We start from the raw sequence: 21,594 nt of genomic DNA, 5'->3' as shown, positions 1-21,594 counted from the left end.
GGAGAGAGAGAGAGATAGACAGAGAGAAGGATAGAGAGAGAGAGAGAGAGAGAGAGAGAGAGAGAGAGACAGAAGTTGTTCTTAGATTTAGATATGTTTTAAGATACTGGCAACCACAAGGACTAGTGTCAGGTACACATGGTTCAAATTTCAGCCTGTTCCCGATGAACCTGATGAAATTTGTGCCGTGGGTGCTGCTGTCAGAACCTTTCCGCCTGGCATGCCTTGATCAACTAATTGAAGGAGCCAGATGGAAAATTCTTAGCCAAATGGCTAACATCCAATCACCTGCTGGCTCCATTAAGGTATTCTGACAGTGGCCACCAGCCGATATCAGAATACAGCTGTTGTAGATTCATGAAATAGTTGTTATATTACTCTCTAACTAAACTTTCATCTTTTGTTAGTAAAGAACTTGTAACTGTAAATTGTAGGCAAGAGGCAGCAAGGAGCTTGCGGTGACTGTTCCAGCATCATAAGTAGTCATGCATATTACCCGATTACCAACCAAATGTAATGGAATAGCCGACAGTACAGCAATGAGCAGGTAGGCTATACTTAATGTAGGCATCTCTGTATTTTATTTCCGATTCTGACTCCATGAGAACATACTGAAATGTGTGGTTCCCCATCATCACACCATATTTCACAGGAAGTGAACCTCTGAAATGTAGCAGCCTTGTCAAGCATCACTAACAAACCTACAAAGTTCTACCTTCCCCTTAAATCAAAATAAATGTTTCTACTAACCACACTAATGAGGCAGCAGCTGTGTGGAGACTTAACAGTTCAACAACAAGCACCATTCTGGGGAAAATAGGTATCTGGCTTCAATTCAAAAATGTTTTACACAAAATAATGTTAATACAGCCAAAAAAGTAATTTCAGCAATGGTCTCTGGAAACTGACCATAATGACTAACTTGCAGAACTTGGATGAAAGTCATGCTAAATATGTCCCAAAAGATGGATGTGATATGCAGAAATTTTTCTCAAACTACAGGCAAAGTTAAAAGAATTAACTTATATTAAATAACAAGTTGGTAAGTTAAATATGAATTGTGTTAGCACAATTATGTATTAGATTATTACCTTTTGATCTCTATTACAAATAATGTTGCCATATAGCCACCAGTTATGCATTATACACCATGTGTGTGTGATGATCCCATGATACCAAAGAAATATGTTGGACTATGTACAACGCTTACAGCTACGTGGCTGAAGGCTTTGTAAAGTCTTTATGGCCTTCTTAAAAAAACTTTCATTTTATTGTGATTCCCAAATGCTGCATTTTTTGTTCTTGGAGTTCAAGCACAATGTATGTATTTCTTTCAGCAATATGTTTTAGATTATCTTATATAATCCAAATAACATATCTAATGGGAAACAATTCCACTCTATCTGCCAGTGCTGCACAGTCATAAATGAATGAGCATTGTACTTACTGGTTTAGATGCAAGGTGGTGAGCTGAGTCACTGATCCTTTATCACACAAGAGATGTATTGTTGATAACTATTTTGTACTGCTTGGCATGGAATACCTTGAGTCTTACAGGGGGAATTTGGGGATATAATGCTCAAAATGGACTGCTTTTTATCGGCAAATGTTTCCAAAAGCCGTCAATGGTACTGCTTTTGTAAAATGCTGTGATTATATGATTCCCAGGTTACAATAGGAAGCCTCCAAGTTTTGTGCCAACGTTAAAATTGTACATTTGTATCCCTTACATAGTAATTTATCTGTTTTTAAAAATTAATGATTGAAATGCAGTAGCCATTCTCTTTTAAAGGGTTTTTTCTGCTACTCATTCTAAAAATAATGAAAGGAAACTCATAATAGTTTTAGGCCAATTTTATTGTACTGTGTAAGTTTTGGTTGATGTTTTATAGCTTTAAAAAATAAATGAACCACCTCCCGTCCATGGCCGTTCCTGAACGGCCGGACAGGAGCCTTATAAGAGCAGGAGGGCGTCTTAAGACGTCCTGCCCCTTCTCCCGCTTGTGCACGGCAACCAGCGCGCACAGGAGTGGGGAAACTGTCAGCAATGTAAACAGCCAGCGATGGCTGTTTACATTCAAGTGATCAGGCGTCTCTAGAGATGCCCAATCACTTGTAATAGCTGCGGGTGTGCACCCCCTATACCTCCGTAGCCGCCGTCTTCTTTGCCGCCGCTGCAGGTCCTGAGATCCGCTGTGCCTGGTGCGGCTGGGACCGACACGGCGATGCTGTCAATGGAGATCAAAGGGAGGTCAGTACACGATTTCCCTTTGATCTCTTCTCGGTCCCCGAATGCAATTTGCATGACTGAATAAACGTCAGTCAAAGTACTGCAGCGCTGAATACTGAAAAATGGCCTGGCCAGGAAGGGGGTTTAGCACCCTCGTCTTCAAGTGGTTAAACAAAAGATTATAATCTATATTATATATAATTGATGTAATATACAAATATGTTTTACAAATAAACATTTAATGCAGGGTACACCATTGGCACAGAATTTCTAGAACACTATGGATTTACTTAACCAAAAGCAAAATAGTGGTTTCCATTCAGGCATACTGTCTCTGACTCAAAATTCAGACGTTACTGACTGATGGGAGTGGAGTAAGTGGGGAGGAGTTATTGCTCAAACCTTTTACTTAAATGCATCCATTTTAGCTTGAGCTATTGAGCTCTGTAAACAGAAGGTTTTTTCCCCAACATGAAGCAAGGAGAAAACTAAAAACTATCAAATGGTGCTGAGAACTCCACCTACTGGCTGTACGCGAAAGTATAAAATATTCATATGAAACATTTCATATTTACTTGCTAAAATATGGGGAATATTTTCAGCCTGACCATTATAAAGAAAGAAAAAGAAAACAATATGCATTCCCTTTAACATGCATAACACCTGTGAGGTGCAGAATCCTGGCTTTACTACTTAGTGAGCCACAGACCCTGAATATGCAGACCATAAAAAAGAAACCTTAGGAGTGCAACTTTCCATTTTCTCTGCATATCAGTTGCCCTAGGCCCTAGAATAACAGAATGGTTCTGCCTCTCTATGGTAACATTCACTATAGACATCTATGTGAAATCTAACTTACATATGCACAGAAACTGGGAACAGAAGCACAAAGGAGATGCATTTTAACATGTAGCTCATACCCTCCACCCAAATTTTTGGTGGAACAGTTCCTTAAAGAGCAATTATTACACTAAAGAAATATCAACATACGTTTCAGAATAACATTCCAGCTAGCAAATCTTGCTGATTCATGCTATTTGGTTAAGGTATTAAATCACAACACCCACTTAAAATAGTTAGAGATGTAACATTAGTCAAGTATAGGAGAGCCAAGAACTAAACGTTATTACATAATTTCTGTACAGGTGCTAAAGACTATGTGCTACACTAAAGAAAGTTTCCACGATAGGCATCACAGGGAAAACTGAATGGAAACCAAATGCTGCTTGATCTGTGGGATGGAACAAACTCTCTTGTACAAGTATTTACAATTGGAACTTTGCCCATAAGATTAACCAAATTTGGCTTACCTTGACAGAAAAATCTGCAGAAAGAGGACCAGCAATCCTGAGGATTTCTTTATCAGGAAATCTTTGGAAGTCAACCGTAGTGTTGTCCACAAGAAAAGATCCAGTGTTGCTGAGACTGTTTTCACCCTTTAGCCCTTGCAATGTTTTTGTTTCCAGGTCTGTAAGAGTATAAATTGCAATGAACCTCCAAAGTATATATAGCTGTATTTTCAGTCGTGTATTATTGCTCAAAATATACAACACAGCAACCTAATTATGTGTGTCAGTCATGAGCACTTTTAAGGTTAAACAGTACAAAGAGAAACTGTAATGTGCAATATCCAACCAATTGGAATCATTTAACTGTGGTGTTTCAGGAAAACAAAAAGCTGATTTGATGATTGTTTACTACTCTGTCCATTACTAGAATAACTGCGCTTATAAACCCATTCATCTTAAGTTGAAGAAAGCAATCAACTTTTAAAAGCTTAGAGTTTCTGGACATAGCAAGACATGAGCGTAGGTGTTAAAGCAAAATGTGATAACACAGCTTTAGGAATCCGTTTATTCACTCAGTAAAGGTAATGTCATGGTTTACGTAGACTTTGTAAGTTTTACGTTTCTTGTTCAAACATATAACACACTTACTATGTGTGGGATACACACAATTGCAAAATTAAACCTTTGAAGACAGTGACCTTTGTTGTGGGAGATTTAAGCTAGCCATACACTGTTAGATTTTCATCCAATTTACAGGCAGTTCATGGCCTCAGGATTAGGGTTAGTGGCCCTGGTGGCCCTGTCTGCTGGACAAAAGTTGATTACTCAATCGATTTTTGTCCATGGATCCGGGCAGAAAAATTTCCCTTTTCTGTATTCTGAGAGCAGTAGACACTGGCTGTTAGAATACAATAGCCCGGCAGGAGGGACTCCTCCACCTATGCTCTTAAGCTTGGATGGAGGAATCTGTTGGATTTCTTTCTGCGGGCTAAACAAAAGAAATCTATTAGTGAATGGCCAGCATTAATCAATTACAATAATTATGACATAATCCCCTCTACTCGACAGAAATGAAATAAAGATATATGCAGTAACTCTTTATAGGAATCTTAAAGGGAGTATGTTTTATATGAACTGTACAATCAATGTGCATACTGGCTGAAAAAAAATATCCAAGAGCCTGTTTTTTTGGAAATGAAAAATCTTAGCTCAGAATTTCTGGGTAATTTAAGGTGACACCAAACTCTAAACTCTAAACATTAAACTCAGGAGTTAAATCTAAAAAATGCATTCAAGTGCATTAACTATTATTAAAAATGTATCTTATTTGTGTATAACTCGGCTGTAGATCCTCAAATCATCTCTGAATTGGTGCTGACACTGTCCTTCCTTCTGGAGGGTGGCTACTTTTGTTCCCCATGGTCCCTGTGTATGTTATAAAGTAGCCACCACTCCAAGCTCACACCTGTGATAGACTTTAATCTCAATACAAATTTGTAAACTAAATGTGAGAGTTAGTGATGGACTCAATGTTCGAGCCGAACGTGAGTTTGACTCGAACATCGCTAGTTCGTGTGTTCGCCTTCTGAAGCCATAATTGGCTAAAGCCTTGAACCTGACCTGTGGATTCATGTCCCCCAGGGCAGTAGCCCAATCCCCATACACTTTTTATGATCAATAAATTGCATATAAGCCTTCAAAATGGGGACATTTGATTTTCAAAGTTCTACCCCCATAGCCTTGCATTGAGTTTGAGTTCGTGTGTTCAGCAATATTCGAGTTGAATTCACGTTCCACTTGAACATCAAGCCCAACCCTAGTGGCTAGATTCTGCTGCAGTTGAAAGCAATAGGAAAAAGAGATTTCAGTACTTCTGTTGTGGACTTTGAAGATACATTTCTTCACAATGCCTATAGTTACAAAGGCCACAGTAATAAGAGCTTGTTTTACATTGCTTTTGCTTCTTGTAAGGGTGGGTCCTACTGACGGCGTTCCTGTGAGCCACCGGTAGTTTGTGGAGGAAACTATTCCATTGCCAGCTGGATTAAGAGATTTTGATATGCGAGTTTGCTATATTTTTTAAGCCAATAAATTGTTTTACTGCAGAATGAGCGATTTCTTCATGTTGTTGGAGTGCTCCCATCTGTCTATTGAGAACTCGTGATTTACTACCGTTACTGGGAAGATCGTGGGTGATTACTCCATACTGGGAAGCTCTGATTGTTTGCTGATCTAGTCAAACATTTCTGGTAAGTGTTTGACTATGGGGGTTGGTGGATAAGGAGCACGAATATCTTGCACGGACACTTACGTCTTACCTTTGGGACTTTGTAATACATTTCACCTATTTGGTTTTAGGCCCTTGGATTTGGCGTTTTAGCAAATATGAAATTGCACTATTGATTTTGTATTTTTGTTTAATTTTTAGCGCTGTGTGTTGTATATTCACTTGTCTTTTATATCTGCCTGGAGTTTAACTTTAATGAGTAATGCTTTGCATAGCAAATTGATAAACCTATATTTTCTTCTAACCACCAGACGCATTTGGAGATATTTCTATTCTATTTCATATAATATACTGTAAGTATATCTGTTAGTACGTCTTTCACTACTAACATCTGTGCAGCTCTATCTATGGAATGCTAAGGCTCATAGTTTGAGGTTGCATCTAGTCTCCAAAAATTTGGCTATTCAACTGTATTTTTCTGAATCAGCAGATTTTTCTAACAACTAAAGAAAAGCAGATGTTTTCAACCAGGCTGATTTCTAGAACTTTACCAAAAGAAATATTGTGCTACTGGAGCTAGCAAGCAATCAAGTGTGATTTCATGTTCTAGCCTGGAACAGAAAAGTGACAGCAGGATCTGACTGCTTTCTTCAGACAAACCCTACACTCATTTTGTTCTTCAGTTTTTATATAAGTCTAATGACTTTTTAGCATAGTGATTTGTATCTGTATTAAGGCCCCATTCACACTGAGCGATTTATCGAGCGATTTTTGCAGCGATATCGCTCATATTTCCATGCGATATCACTCTATGTAGCTTCTCCAATTCATTTAAATGGAGCTGTTCACATCTCGTCGCTCAATATTGCTCAATATCGCTTGTAGCTCCTACATGACCCTTTTTTCGAGCGATTTTGCTCCTGATTGCATACAGCCCAATAGGAAAAAGTCGCTCAATATCGCAAGTCCCTCAATATCGCTCAATATCGCTCGTCGCTCAGTGTGAATGGGGCCTTAATGGGCATTACCTTGTAAATAACTTAACAAGCAGGCATTGATAACAATGATTTATTATCAATGTTCTCCAAACAGCTTTATTGAATATACTCATTTGAACCTTTCACTCTAACCAAAGTTTTATTTTTAAATGTATTTTTAACTTTGCATGGGAAAGGGTTCGAAACTCTGTATTGGGGTCTGTGCCCCTGGTGAGATGTCATCTAACTTTTTGTTCTACAGGTAACTTAAACAGAAAATAAGAGGCAATCTGAAACAGTGTGGATCGGTTCGAAGGACCTCATTAAGGTTTTCATTGCTATCTGTTTGCTGCTTTCTTTGAGGTGACACCTTTTGTGCTGGAGTGTGACAGTGTGAGTATTACTATGACATATATTGAATGGAAACATCAGTTTCTAACCATTCAGTACTATACCCAAAGCTAAAGAAAAGTTAGGATTTCTGAAAAATATATACATTTATGATTACATGTTTTTTCTACATTTTTTTCATAATTATTCTTAAAGCAGAACTTGGTCCACCAATTTAATGTCTCCCAAGACAGTTAGGGTTAGGGCATGCCAACTGTCAAGGTTGCTAGTGTGTTTATTTCAGCTCTCAACCAAGCCTTCAAATGGCTGGTGTCATAGCTGATCACGTGTGCAACACCATGGAAACTGCAATCCAAACAGAGGCGAAGATGGCACTTTCCTTGGCTGTAAAGGATAGGAGGGTATAGTTCTGCTTTAATTCCACCACAGCTATAACTTTGTATCATTTGTTCACTTTCATTCATAATGCTTAGTTAGCTATTCAGTGCTATTTGTTATATAGAGGTTTCATGAACCCTGAATTTTTCCTTGCAGCTATCTGACAGAATCAAGTGATTACAAGGTGCTAATCTCTCCAAAATGTTCTGTTTCAGAACACCAAATGAAAATGAATGCATAAATCAAACAGCTGCCATTAGCAGATACACTTAACTTAAGTTTTATACAGTGCCAAAAAGACTCAGGCAGTTTTGGGGGAGAAAATCACCAGTCACTACCTCCCTCCCTTCTGTCATTTAGCTCATTTTATGACTGAATTCAGTAGGACAGATTTGCCTAGTGAAAGTCCATTTAGCCATGCATTTTTTTTCCTCTGCAAGTAATTATGTTAAAAAAGTAAACACAGAAACGTTTTCAGCAAAATATTGTCACCAAGCAGCACTCTGATGAAGTACCGTACAGGGCTAACTTCCATATGGTGTGCAGCCCCCTGAGGGTTAGAATTTCCTGTTTCTACAAGTCATTTCCTTCCTGCTTGAAATTTGGCAGAAAAGGTAACACTAACATCAGTTATGTGGAGAAAAGGTTTTTTTGTCTTTTCCAGTTTTGGTTTGTCCTCCTGTAGTTTACTCTTATGGAATGGGTATTACAGAGTGCTGAGTGAATAGTTTCTTGTATCTGCAGTTATAATTACATAATTACTTCCTCCGGCATTAATAAGGTAAGAGTATCTTGTGACTCAGTGGTATACTGAGAGTTTAACTTTATGCTGAAAATGGAAATGTTAAGAATTTGTTACTATTGTGACTGTAAAAACCTATGATATAGTATGATCTACTTTACTGATATTCTAATATATAAAAAAGTGCATTTAAACCCAAACATTTAATATACAGCAGCTTGTGGCTGTATTAGTTTTCTTTTATCATGATGTTTTAATTTTTTGCACCTCCTTTACTCTATGATCCCTCACTGTACTGGTTTGACCTCCTCCTCTATATAATAAAGATGAGGAGAGGAAGATGTGTTTGTAGTCCAAATCAGGAGAGCAGACAAGGGTGGAACAGCATTATCACCCTAGGCTGCTCTCCTGATTTGGACTACAAACACATATTCCTCTCCTTGTCTTTATTACATAGGGAGGACGTCATTCCCAAAAACAGCAACTGGCAATGTTCACCTAGCACTTCTTTATTTGTCAAATTCAGTAAGCTCCAAGCTTGTGATACCCACCCAAGCGCATATCACCCAATCGAGCATATTCATAGGGTGGAATTTTTCAAAACTGGAGTAGTCAAAATCTGGAGCAGATTTGCACTGCAACCAATCAGCTTCTATCTCACATTTTCAAATCTCAACTGAGCCAACTACAGAAAGATGATGATTGGTTGACATGGGCAACTGCTTCATTTTCTGTCTGCTCCAGTTTTTATAAATTCCCCCCATAGAGTTTACGACACATGAAACTTGTTAGAGGTGAGCGACCATCAGGAGGGGATCACAAGCTTGGAGTTGACTGGATTTTACAAATAAAGAAGCACTGGGTGAAGATTGGCAGTGTGCGTCTGTTTTTTGGATTGGCTTTGTTGTGGAGTATAGACGGCTCTCTGTCCAGCACCTGTGACGAACCCATGTGGAGGTCTCTCTTTGTATTTAAACATATGGAGGAAGTTAGTTTAGTTCACAGATGATAGCTTTAAAAACTAATAAAACACAGGTAGTTACAAGGATACTGTGAATCTTGGCAAGATCAACAGATATTTTTCTGTACTTTCAGAAAATGTTCTTAGTGTTATAAAAGGGAACTAATGCAGTTATCACATCTAAGGACTGGTTAGCTGAAACATATTATATTTTTGTTCTTGCAATTAGTTATCCTTTACTACTAAGATAATCATGTCATGGTTGAAGCAAGCCGAAGGATCGGCCAAAGCTACGGCCAGATCCTTCGGCAGCTTCGTGAATAGACCCCTTAGTATTCCTCGAGAATGGGAAAAATGACAAGTGGAGGTTTTGCCCATAACAACCATTCAGTTTTTCTTTTTCTGGTTTAGAAAAGAAGATTTACCTTGTATATTTAACAGTTTTTCGGCAACTCCATGCAATGCAGTAAAACGTTATTAGCTTTACTGCATTGTTCAACACGCTGTTCCCACATCTCCCAACCTGAATGCTGATGCACAGGGTAATACAGGAGGCAAGCACAACTAAGATACTATTTAAAAGACATTTAAATAAACAAACAGTACTTAGTAGACAAAGGGGGTTATTCACAATAGGGTGAAGAGTTTGGAGAAGACAGGAGAAGTGAACAATCTAAAACAAAAAAGCTGATTTAGAAAAATTCTCCAATTCTGCTCACTTTTCAGTCCAGCTTTGTTGGCCCAGATTGTTCACTTCTCCTGCCTTCTCCAAACTCTTCACCCTTTAGTTAATAACCCCCTAAATGTTGAATTTTAAGTGTGCATACTTACACTGAAGCTAAACTAAAGCTGAACTATGGTCAGCTGAAAGCAAAAAATGAATAATGTCTCCCTAACCCTATTCCTAAGCAAGATCTGATTATTTTAATTTGTGGTCCAGCAAAAGCTGGTGTCTCATTACTCCAATCTTCAGTGATGGAATGTTGCCAGGTACATCTAGCAGTGCCTACATCCCATCCTGATAACATGGACGTCAGTCCTGCACTGAAGGCATGATGCCGTCAATGACAGGTGCAGCACCAAGACCCTATCAGACCCGCCATTACAGCTGGAAAATAGTGGGAGGGAAGATTAAGGTATTACTGCGTTAGAAAAGTTATATTAAAAGGTTGTATTTTGAAAGGTGTATTGGTGATTTTATACTAAACATAATTACTGTATATAATCACTTCATACAATATTAGAGGTAAAGATTTGAGTTAAGCTTTATTCACACAAGCAAGGTCAGTGCTATTTTTTAACTTAGTTTGAAGAGATTCTGGTAGCGTAAATAATTAAAGTGACATTAAAGTCAATTTTTTCCCCTCCCCCCATTGTTAATTAAATCACTTACCTTAAATGATGTCTCTTAATCCGATCTTCCTCTTCTTTCCATCTGTCCCTCCAGCGCTGCGGCGGGTGTCAGATCCAGCGCTGACTACTCTGTCCTTGCTGGCACTTCCTGTCCTACGGTGTCTGCATGCAGGTGCCCGCGTCCATAGACTTACCATGCGTCCCTCCCTGTTTCGCCCCAAGATGCTTTGCGGCCGCCAGAGCAGTTTCGTATTTTCGGACGGGAGCGCGCGGCGAAGACAGGGGTAAGTTTAAACCGATTTAAAAAAAGACTTTTTGCATATATCTACTGCTTGCTACAGTAGATACCAGAATATTTTCAGATAGGAAAGCATTATACTGTGCAATGATGCATATGGCTGGCTGGCCGGCCATGCCTTAATTAATAAATTCAGCACCCCCTCAGTTCTCCTGAACCAAAGAGGTCCTGGGGCCGAAGCTAGCCGAAGGATCGGCCAAAGCTACGGCCAGATCCTTCGGCAGCTTTGTGAATAGACCCCATAGTGTTTTCACATTGGTATAGGTTTATATTGGTGTGTGTATTTTTAAGGTTTATTCAATAAATATTTGCTATTTTAGTACTGTTTTGCTGTGTGTGCCATGATGACTGAAAAACTTTTGTATTCCTATTTCTAGTTTCATATTTTTCCATTTCCAGTTTAAAACTGAAATCAGCTGCTAACACCTACATTTTAACCTTTTCTGGTTCTCCTTTTATAGAATGCTTGTGTAGTTATTCTTCATGAGAAGTGCTAAAGAACTCTGATGGCTTTCCATTCCAGTGAAATGAGGCTTCTGTAATTGGTAATGTTGGTAAGAAAAGGTTATCTCACTTATTAAAGGTAAATTTACTTACGCAAATGATCAGGTCCTTTCAGCACCAATCGTATATGTCTACTGCCATATGGAATAACAACCACTGTATCATCCACTAGAAAAAAAAAATCAGACAACATTTTAGAATATTATTCTTTTTAGAAAATATGCGAACATATTAATATACAAGTATTCACTTTTAGTAATAGCATGTCAAACATTGTTAATTTCATCCCACTATAGCAAATAATGCACTTCACATTATTACAAAAATTGTGTTATTTACAATTTTTATCTTACAAAAAAAATAAAAAAATAAGGTTGCATACACTCAAGCAGTCTAGAATTCCTATTAAGAGGCCCTTTGTTAGGCACCCATGTGTATGCATTCTAGGATTGTTTGCAACCATAGAATATGCTTTTCTTATCACCTTTCTGTATTGAGATGTTAAAGCTAACAAGAGATACCCATGTGTATGAGCACTAAGATTGTTGCCACTCATAGAAAATGTTTTCTCTGCACCCTTCTGTATTGAGATATAAAGACTTCCTTGAAGCACTCATATGTATGAGTTCAGATATTATTCCCTGATAGCAAATACTTTTTTCAGCAACCTTTTGTATTGAGACATTCATGCTCCCTAGAGGCACCTATGTGTATGAGCTCTATAATTGTTTACAACCATTAAATATTGTTTTATTCTGTACCTTCTGTAATGACATGTCCAGGCTCCCTAGAGCACCCCTGTGCATGTGCTCTACAGTTTGTTTCCACCCATAGAATATACTTTCCTCACCACCCATAGGTATGGAGATGCTTGGGCTGCCTAGAGGCACCCATGTGTATTACGTCTGAGACTGTTTCCACCTATAGCAAATGCTTTGATCAGCACCCTTCTGTATTTAGACTTATAGGTTCCCTAGGGGCACTCATATGTATGAGCTCTAAGAGTGTACCCCACCCATAGAAAATTATTTCCTTGCCATCACCCTTCTGTATTAAGCCATTTAGGCTTCCTAGACACACCTACTGAAAATGCTTTCTTTAGAACACTTCTGTACTGGGGCATTCAGGCTCCCTAGGGGCATTCATGTGAATGAGCTCTAAGATGGTTCCCACTAAAAGCAAATGCTTTCCTCAACACCTTTATGTACTGAGACATTTAGGTTTCCTAGACTGTTTCCACCTATATGAATTAAGTAGCAGCCCTGATGACTTCACCATACTTTGACACAGAGACAGGTAAAAAAAAGAAAAGTAGCACGTAGGGGATTCTGATGCAGGAATACCACAGCTCACAATCTACAAAGCGGGACTACAGAAGTACTTTTTTAGACATAGCCTCTTTCCATTATCCTCTGCTTGCAATGACATTAGTTATTGAGTTGTTGGGTTCAGTTCTACTGAGCGTCACCCTTCATAAAAGATCTTGGCAATGGCAGTTACCTTAGTTGTGTTTTGTAAAATTTTCTTTAAGCTATCTTAAAGAAGAGTTGCGGGAATTGAAAGAAACATACCTTGCAGTGGGGTATACCCAAACTGCAAGGGTTAAGCGCTTGTTTTGTCTAGGGGGCAGAAATAATTAAGACATTCACACAATCCTCAGTCCCACCTGGCTCCCAGACCGTTCCCCAGAGCCTCTTCTCCCCCAGGCTCCGGTGGTCTAAGGACTTGTGAGGTTTTTATATCTAATACATGTCCATTAGGCGTAAGGACACTCAGCCCTCGTTCACACCTGAACGTTTTGTAGCGTGTTCTACGCTCGACGAACGCTCTACAAAACGCTCAAACATCTAAATCCCATTGTATTCAATGGGTCTGGTTCACACCTTGGCGTATTTCAGCCCGTCCCTAACGCGCTACAAAACGGCCCACGCCTGAAAAGGTACATGTACTACTTTGGGCCGTTTTTGTTACACGTTTTCATTGGGATACAGCCAAGTAGCTCCCGGAAATGCGCGTTTGTTGAATCGCGGTAAAAAAAACGTGCGACAGACGCGCATATGCAATACGCCTAGGTGTGAACCAGGGCTCAGGGACATACCACAGGCAGAATGGAGGGGAAGAGAGGTGCCAAAGGACCAAGGATTGGGTGAGTATTTCTTCTTTATTCTACCCACACTGCAAGGGTTAAGGGCTCGTTTTGTCTAGGAGGCTCAACAAAGCAGATATACTCACCAGATCCTCGGTCTTATGGCGGTCAGTGCTCACTTCTCCCTCCCCTGCTATGCCTGTGGAATGTCCCTCAGCGTCCTCACATCTAATGCTAGTCAATTAACCTGCATTCAATGTGATGATCCCAGTGGTATTTAGACCACCAGAGCCTAAGGGAGAAGGGGCTTTGGGAACCAGTTTAGCAGCCCAGTGGGATCAGGTGAGTTTATCTGGTTTATTTGGACCCCTAGACAAAGCAAGCGCTTAAAGTGACATTAAAGTCAAAAAATGTTTTCCCTTCCCCAATGTTAATGTCAGCACTTACCTGAAATGATGTCTCTTAATCCAATCTTCCTCTTCTTTCCTGTCCTTTTCAGCCTTCTCTCCAGCGCTGCGGCGGGTGTCCAATCCAGCGCTGACTCCTCTGTCCTTGCTGGCACTTCCTGTCTCGCGGTGTCTGCATGCGGTTGCACGCGTCCATAGACTTACCTTGCGTCTCTCCTCGTCTCCCGGCCGAAAATCCGAACTGCGCATGCGCCCACCCCAAAATGCTTTGCGGCCGCCCAAGCAGTTTCGGATTTTCGGGCGGGATCGTGCGCCAAAGACGGGGTAAGTTTAAACAGCTGTTAAAGTGTTTTTGTTTTGTTTTTAAACTTTTTGCACATATCTACTGCTTGCTAGCAGTAGATGTATGCAAAACAAACGGAGGCTTTAGAAACCCTTTAACCCTTGCAGTGTGGGGGTAGCCCCACTGCAACAATAAGCTTTTTAAATTCCCCAAGTTCTTCTTTAAATTGGCTGCTGATAAAAGATGACAAAATGTGACAGTTGAATGCAAATTATAGTTTTTTATGTAAATAGCAACAGACTGAATTGTGGAAATGATTTTTGCAGTGTGGAATAATATAGTTAAATAATGGGTTTGAAGTGCAAAGAATATGTAGAAGAATATCCAATAATAACAGTGATTAACATTTAAAATAACATTTTCGCCCACTGATAACACATATCATCACATTACATGCCTCCCACCTGTCCATACACCAGTAGTTACAATTCAGTTATCAACTACAAAATAACTTTATAAAAAATAGTTTTATTAAAAATGGGTGTTTCGTTGCCCACATCTGGCCATTATATTTTAAATCAGGGTTTAGAGAAATTGGTGTCAGTTTGCAAAATGTTTGGATACAGGTAGTGGACTAGCTCTATGGGTATAGTCAGTATGGAGCAGCCAATGGCCTAGCTCTGTATGTTAAAGCAGTAGGGAGCAGATAGTGTGTTTGTTCTGTGGGTTTAGGACGCAGGGAGCAGGCAGTGGCCTAGCTCTTCACATTTACACATTAAGGAGTAGGTAGTGGCCTTGCTTTATACATTTAGGCAGTAGGGAGCAGGTAGTGGCTTTGCTCTGTGGATTTAGGCAACAGGCAGCAATTTGCAGGTAGTGGCCTAGCTCTATACATTTAGGCAGGAGGGAGCAGGTAGTCACAGTGATCTGTATGTTTAGGCAGTAGGGAGAAGGCAGAGGTTTAGCACTGTTTTTAAATTAATTTAGAGACACCAATAGTTTTTATTGTGCCTGGCTTGATGTTGAGCCAAAGCTATTTTGCTATGGATTGCAGCATGATAATGTCACTTATGACTGTGTCTTTTCTTACGTGACTCATTAGCTGTTGCCTTTATTCCTGCACATGGAAGATTCTAATGTGTTTTAATGAGAAGTAATTTGGTAACTACTAATTATGAATGTAGGGCATGCACCTACCCAGACTTAAGGGCCTTGTAACAGCTGTACTCACTTCTACTGCATTTTATCTATGCACATCCACTACATATGTATCCTGAAAGGGTACCACATGGTACACAGCTTCATTCAGAGACTTTCCCGTGTACCATGTCATTTAAATCCTACAGCCTACTCCTTTGACACAAACAAGGATGTGGTTAAGACTCAAAAAAAAAGTTTTTATTTTATTTTACTTTGCTGAAATGTAAAGATATATTGTGATCACATGAGGAAATAACATAATTAAAAACACCTTTCAAGAAAATGTTCTGACACTGAAAGGTCAAGAGTCTTGAAATAACCAATGCTCTTGCTTTCTGAATTAAATTTATATATGCTTTTATTTACAAATCCCCTAAAGAGTTATTCTGCCGTGCAGAGCCATGCAGATTGCAATTTATTTTCCAAGTTCGACATTCTTTTACACTTTCCTCAACGTTTCAGCCCGTGCATTTGTCTTAAATTAGGAAAACATAAAAATATCTGTTCATAAGGTTAACATTAGATGCAATGTGAAAATGAATCAGGCCGTTCACTTCTTCCGGTGTTAGATGAAGTCAAGCTTGAACAGGGAAAAAAATAAAAGCTTAAAAGGTTCCTCTGTCTATGAAGATAGTAAGGATGTTATATTTAGTGCATAAATAATGATCTTATCTGTGGGATCCAATCCAAAACATGTCAGCATTCCTAAAGAAAAGATTCTATTCATGACCATATGGAGCTTGTGAGTCTTTTGATATGGCGTTCCAAACACACTGCTCATACACTTGGCAGTGATGGTGGTGGTCAGCAACTCCTCTTTTAACATCCTTCATTATTTACCTGTGTAATATTTGGGCAACACAATGATTTAAAGATAATTTCACAAAGTTAAAGAGAACACTGTGAACGTGTGACTGCTATATTTGTAGAGATCTCTTCTCTCCTGCTGAATTGTAGTTGCTCGGCCTGTAAAATTCTTTTGAGGGCTCGTGAGGTAACAGTTGTCCATGCTTTTCTATGGCCACAAGCCTACAGATCAGAAACTCACTGGCAGCTAGGTATAAATTCCTTGATATCTAGGCCCCAGCTGTCCATGCACATTTCTATAGGTCTACAGATCATTTTTGTCTGCCATCTTGAGATTTTAAAATGCACTTCCATAGTCTTAAAATGTAAAAAATTTACATTTTTGTTATCTTCATGAAAGTGATTTAGATCTTATGGAATGTGTTGGTATGCCACCAACAGGTATGGCTTTGATCTCTAGGAGTCCTAATCATTAGCCCCTTTTATTGTAACCAAATGGAATGGCTACTAAATACTATACTACTGTGCTTCCTAAAAACAAAAACTACTAAACCATTTAACAAATGTAAGTCTTTGAGGTAAAATTAATAATATATTTCTCAGTGCTGTATTTATTTTAAAATAGTCTACTGAGGGGGCCTACTAATATGTACCATTTATATACATGGTTTGTTTATACATGAGGTATTAAAATAGTTTAAAGTTCCTATCTCGAATTTGGCATCTGAAGGTTGATTGCATAGGAATGTTTTAACAAACTGAATCCCATAAACGACAAATTAGATTTTAAGCAGTAAGATGTGCTTAATGTCCAGCCACTTTGTTTGAATTAAATGATGAATGATAAGCTTTGTTATATTTAAACAAACATTGAGAGTAAAACTTTCTTCCTGGCAAAAAGCTTCAAAATTGTGCAAATGCATAAAAACATCCTACTGTCACAATGTTTATATCACGGAAGGTTTGTACTCAAAACCATTACCTCGCTACACACCAGAGTCAGTCTGGCTTCAAATAAGAGCCAACTGATACCATACTGATTAGTAATCCTAAGGCAAAAAATGTTTACTATACTGTTTATAGTTACAGTATATAAGGGCTGGATAAAGACTTGTGTTCTCAGCACCAAAACTTCCCAACCAGGTCGGACACAAATATTACAATATATAATGTTTATATATTAATATAATATTTAAACTGATAATTTTTTACATTTTAACCCAGATAGCAAGGATAGCTTGCTACAAATTTGTGGCAGGGTAAAATTGTAATTTTTGTTAACATGCTGCACATATTCCTGGCAAGTTGTTGACTTGCAGAACACTCGCAGCACAAGTTCTAGTTGACACTTTTTGAATTTGTAGCAAATTTGCTTGGCAAGTCTACAGCAAGAGTCCTACAGGTCTTAGCAAGAGCTCTGCAAGCTCAATGATTCTTATGAACTGAATCATGCATGCGCACTGAATGACTGAACATTGGCCTACCACACACCCCGCCATCCACATGATGTGAAAGAAAACATGATTCATCATGTTCTGATGCTGGGGTGCCCATTGTAGGAGGTAGACAGTGATCAGCATGGGCACCCTGACTGATCTACAGCTATGCAGCCCCATACGTTTCAAGCTGTGATGCACTATGTGTTCTGACAACTTTTTATCGGAACCAACATGAACTTTTTCAGCAGTTTGAGCGATAGTAGCTCTGCTATTGGATGAGACTACACGGGCCAATCTTCGCTCCCCATGTACATCAATGAGCCTTGGCCCAACTTGATTCTGTCACTGGTTCACTAATTTCCTTCCCTGGACCACTTTTGGTAGGTCCTGACCACTGCAGACCGGGAACATTTCACAAGAGCTGCAGTTTTGGAGTTGCTTTGACCCAGACGTCTAGCCATCACAATTCAGTCCTTGCCAAAGTTGCTCATGTCCTTACGCTTGCCCATTTTTTATGCTTCCTACATATCAACTTCAGGAACAAAATGTTCAATTGCTGTCTAAACATGTGCGCCGGAAAAAATATAGTTAGTTTCGTTTCTACTCATAAAGCAAATAGTTTTGTTTCATCATATTCGTCATGTTAAAATGATTCATTTTCTGAATGATTTGTTATTTCAGAAAAATTAATTATTGGTTATGATGAATTGATTCTTAATTTAGGATAGTAAGTTGTTCGTTATTATATAGAATTCGTTATTATGGAAGACTGGCTATATATCAACCTTTAACGAAAGGCCCAAACTATTGCATCATGACATCCGATTGAAACAAATGAATCCGAATTAATTTATTGTTTTTGTTATAACTTCTTGCGGATTCATTGAAATTTGTTACTAATGTTATTCGGAGATTCGGATACATCAGAATCTCCAAATAATGCAAAATCGTCCGAATTTCGAATCGTACCGAAAGGAATTGCACATGTCTACTGTCTAATATATCCTACGCACCTCCAGGTGCCACTCAATCAATGTTATTCACTTCACCTGTGAGTGGTTATAATGTTATGGCTGATTGGTGTATATGTTGGTATTATATTAATTATATTGTACATAATGGATAAGTATGGGACATTAGACTGTAAGGCTATTGTGAACGATTTAATGTTCTCTGTAAGGTATTTGGAAAAAGTGTCAGTATTGGTGGTCTTAGGGCCTCTGGCAATGTTCTTGAGATAATTTACGCCAGAATGAACATGAAGGATACATCTCTCAGCCAGTTGTTCTTATTAGGCAAGATATTCACGATTTCCATATGACTATGGGTTTGTGTAAATATGGACTTTTTTGGAAAGTGGTCAGGGCAATCTATGGTATTGTGAGGCTTATACGTTCTGTATTTTAGAGTATAAGATATAGGGGGTAATACATTAAAGTTTACCTCGAGCATAAACATTAACAAGTTGAATTACTGTTACTGGATTATAAACAACATATTTTACAAAATAAGCTTGTTGACCCCCTTTAGAAATAATCAGTATGTTTCCAATACCACAATATTAAACATAATAACATTTCAGAAACTCTTATAGACTTTATAATAATGGTTTTCCCTAAATATAAATTTTAGTATATGATAGCATAAGGGTGTGAATAAATAACACCCCACAAAACAAATCCTAACATGCATATTGAAAAAAACAAGTGAAGGAAACTTTTAAAAGCTATCCAAGAAAGCCTGAGCTGAGCAACTGTTAATGATTAATACTCTGACCCCAAGCCGTAAATTTACAAATCAGGATTGAATAGAAAAACACTAAAGATTTAGCAGAATTTAGCTGAAACTGACCTGCGTCCTAAATCAAATTACATATTGGTATGTCTTTAATTATTTCTTGCACACTATCTATCCAAATCTAGATGTTATCACACTTTGGATACTTTACATAATATGTTAATACATCTTACATTATAAACCCTTTGGCTGTGCTTTGCATATTCCCTTTTTCTGATAACATGTACATACAGTATAGGGAGAGAAAAAGAGATTTGAAGTAAACCTGTCACAAAACTGGGAAATTCAGGCTGAGCATATCAAGATAAAATGCATACACAGAGGCTACCTTCAGTGGAAACTGACTAGAAAGTAATTATTAGACCCAAATATAAAGGCAGCTGAAGTTTTTGTGACATTTCAATATTTTAATCAAGCACAGCCTTGGTCCTTTAATGTCATGGGTGGCCTCAGTTACTAGTAAGATTTATAGGAGGCAGGGGGCATGGTTAAGCTTGGCCTTTACAGGAAAGGTTTAGGTTTACATATTATTGCCTATATCTGTTGCTCTATGAATTATTTTGATATGCAAATTCAACTGAAAGCAATTTAAATTTAGTTTTCCTTTGAAAATTCAAAACTCAGTAGTTCAGAATCTTTGTAGTGTGTTCTAAACCTTTACAGTTGGATGATATACAGGATACTGTGTTAATTGCATAAACTAAATAACTGGTGCTTAATTTAGTATAATTATTACTTCAATGTGGCAAGTAGTTTTGCTTTGTGGTTTCTTTGCAGTTAGAGTTAAAATGCCTTACAACAGTGAGTGGGAACAAAAGGTATTAAAGTAACCAGCCATTTGCTATAAAGCTCTAGCACTAAGTGGTTCTGGAAAACATTTTCTGAATGTCCTATTATCCATAGGACATTCGGAAAAAAAATTTCTGAATGAAGTGGCCGTTTGACAGCAAGTGAAGCATGAAACTGGCATAAAGTGTAGAAACAATTGCAACCCACAAATATTTACACATGCAAAGAATTCTATACAATTGCTGATAGAAAGGAAAGCAGATCCTTCCATGTGTAAAAGTCCTTGGGAATGAGTAGACATATTAAATTCCTATTTCTTGGCTTACACTTAGAGAGGTCCGTGTTGAAGATTAGGGCTGTTTTGCTTTGTTCCCATGCTACAGGAAGCTGACAAAATTAAGAAATCTCAAAACTGCTTGAAACTTGGAGCTCATCATTTGCAATCAGTAAATAATAAGACATTATTAAGAAAATAAATGCATTATTAGTGTTCAAGAAGGTCGGAGAATGCTTCTCGGCTAACTGGGATATAAAAGGGAAGAAATAATTTATGGTGGCCAGTAAACTAGCATATAATCTAAGCATATTATCTAACTAAATATGAATAGAAATTAATTCTGTTTCAGCATGAATAGCCAGAGACAAGCGGGCCCATAAGCAGACTGGCAGTTTAGATATGTTGCAATTTGTACCCCATTATTACAGCCAATATTACAATTCTGACCGCAACTGAGCTGAATCAGTCATGGGTTTCTTATGGGATTCAGAGACTCTAATCCTGACACTCACCTGCAGCAGAAACTACAAACAGGTTTTACTCTCCAAATTTTTATTTTTTGACAGCTGGTTGGTTGGGAATGCAGAGATCTTTCCACTTACTTTTTTTTAGATCTCAATATGGACTTGTTCTCACCAGCAGCACTGGATTGCGCTGGCCAGCATTGCTGCCTCAATGCAAGAATAAGGCAATTTGCCCTATGTCCCATGACTTCAGTTCACACCATTGCAAGCAAATTGAATATCAGTTTACTTAATATTGTTCCTACCCTGGACTCCTGCCCTCATTGTTCCAATCTGGCTTTACTGAATTCAGCTAGATGTTCTCCCACATAAGATGAAATTATATACAGTGAGAACAGCAAAAAAGGGTGATCATCAGGGGAATGCAAGGGTGGTGGATGTATAAAGCAGATCTACAAATGTTAGGATATCATAACACTCACTTTGCTTCTTTATCTTAGATGCAAAACGAAGTAATTCATTTGGATGTTAGTTTTTATAAGTTTCTATATAGAACACAAATTAGCTTCATTCAATTTAGGTTCTTCACCTGACCATGCACTACAAAGATGATAGAGGAGAACCATATAAGGTTTCAAGACTCAACTGCTGCATCCTTTAAAAATCATTACAATACTACCCCATTATTTAGTATACAATTCCAACCCTAGCTGGCCATCTTACACAAGATTAATA

At 38.3% G+C, this 21,594-nt stretch overlaps 1 protein-coding gene across 1 annotated transcript in view; it reads right to left on the bottom strand.

The window, feature by feature from the left end:
- Nucleotides 1-21,594, bottom strand: part of ADAMTSL1 (ADAMTS like 1) — a gene marked incomplete at its 5' end in the record, with an annotated part of 230,910 nt that overhangs the window by 149,935 nt on the left and 59,381 nt on the right. The window contains 2 exons of the mRNA XM_018556868.1: nucleotides 3,541-3,698; nucleotides 11,404-11,478. Of these exons, the coding sequence (XP_018412370.1) occupies nucleotides 3,541-3,698; nucleotides 11,404-11,478 (233 nt within the window). The remainder of the gene's footprint in view (nucleotides 1-3,540; nucleotides 3,699-11,403; nucleotides 11,479-21,594) is intronic.

This window comes from Nanorana parkeri, unplaced genomic scaffold (assembly GCF_000935625.1).
Source record: "Nanorana parkeri isolate BGI_ZX_2015 unplaced genomic scaffold, ASM93562v1 scaffold256, whole genome shotgun sequence".
Taxonomy (NCBI): Eukaryota; Metazoa; Chordata; class Amphibia; order Anura; family Dicroglossidae; genus Nanorana; species Nanorana parkeri.
This window is presented reverse-complemented; position numbering and strand designations above follow the sequence as displayed.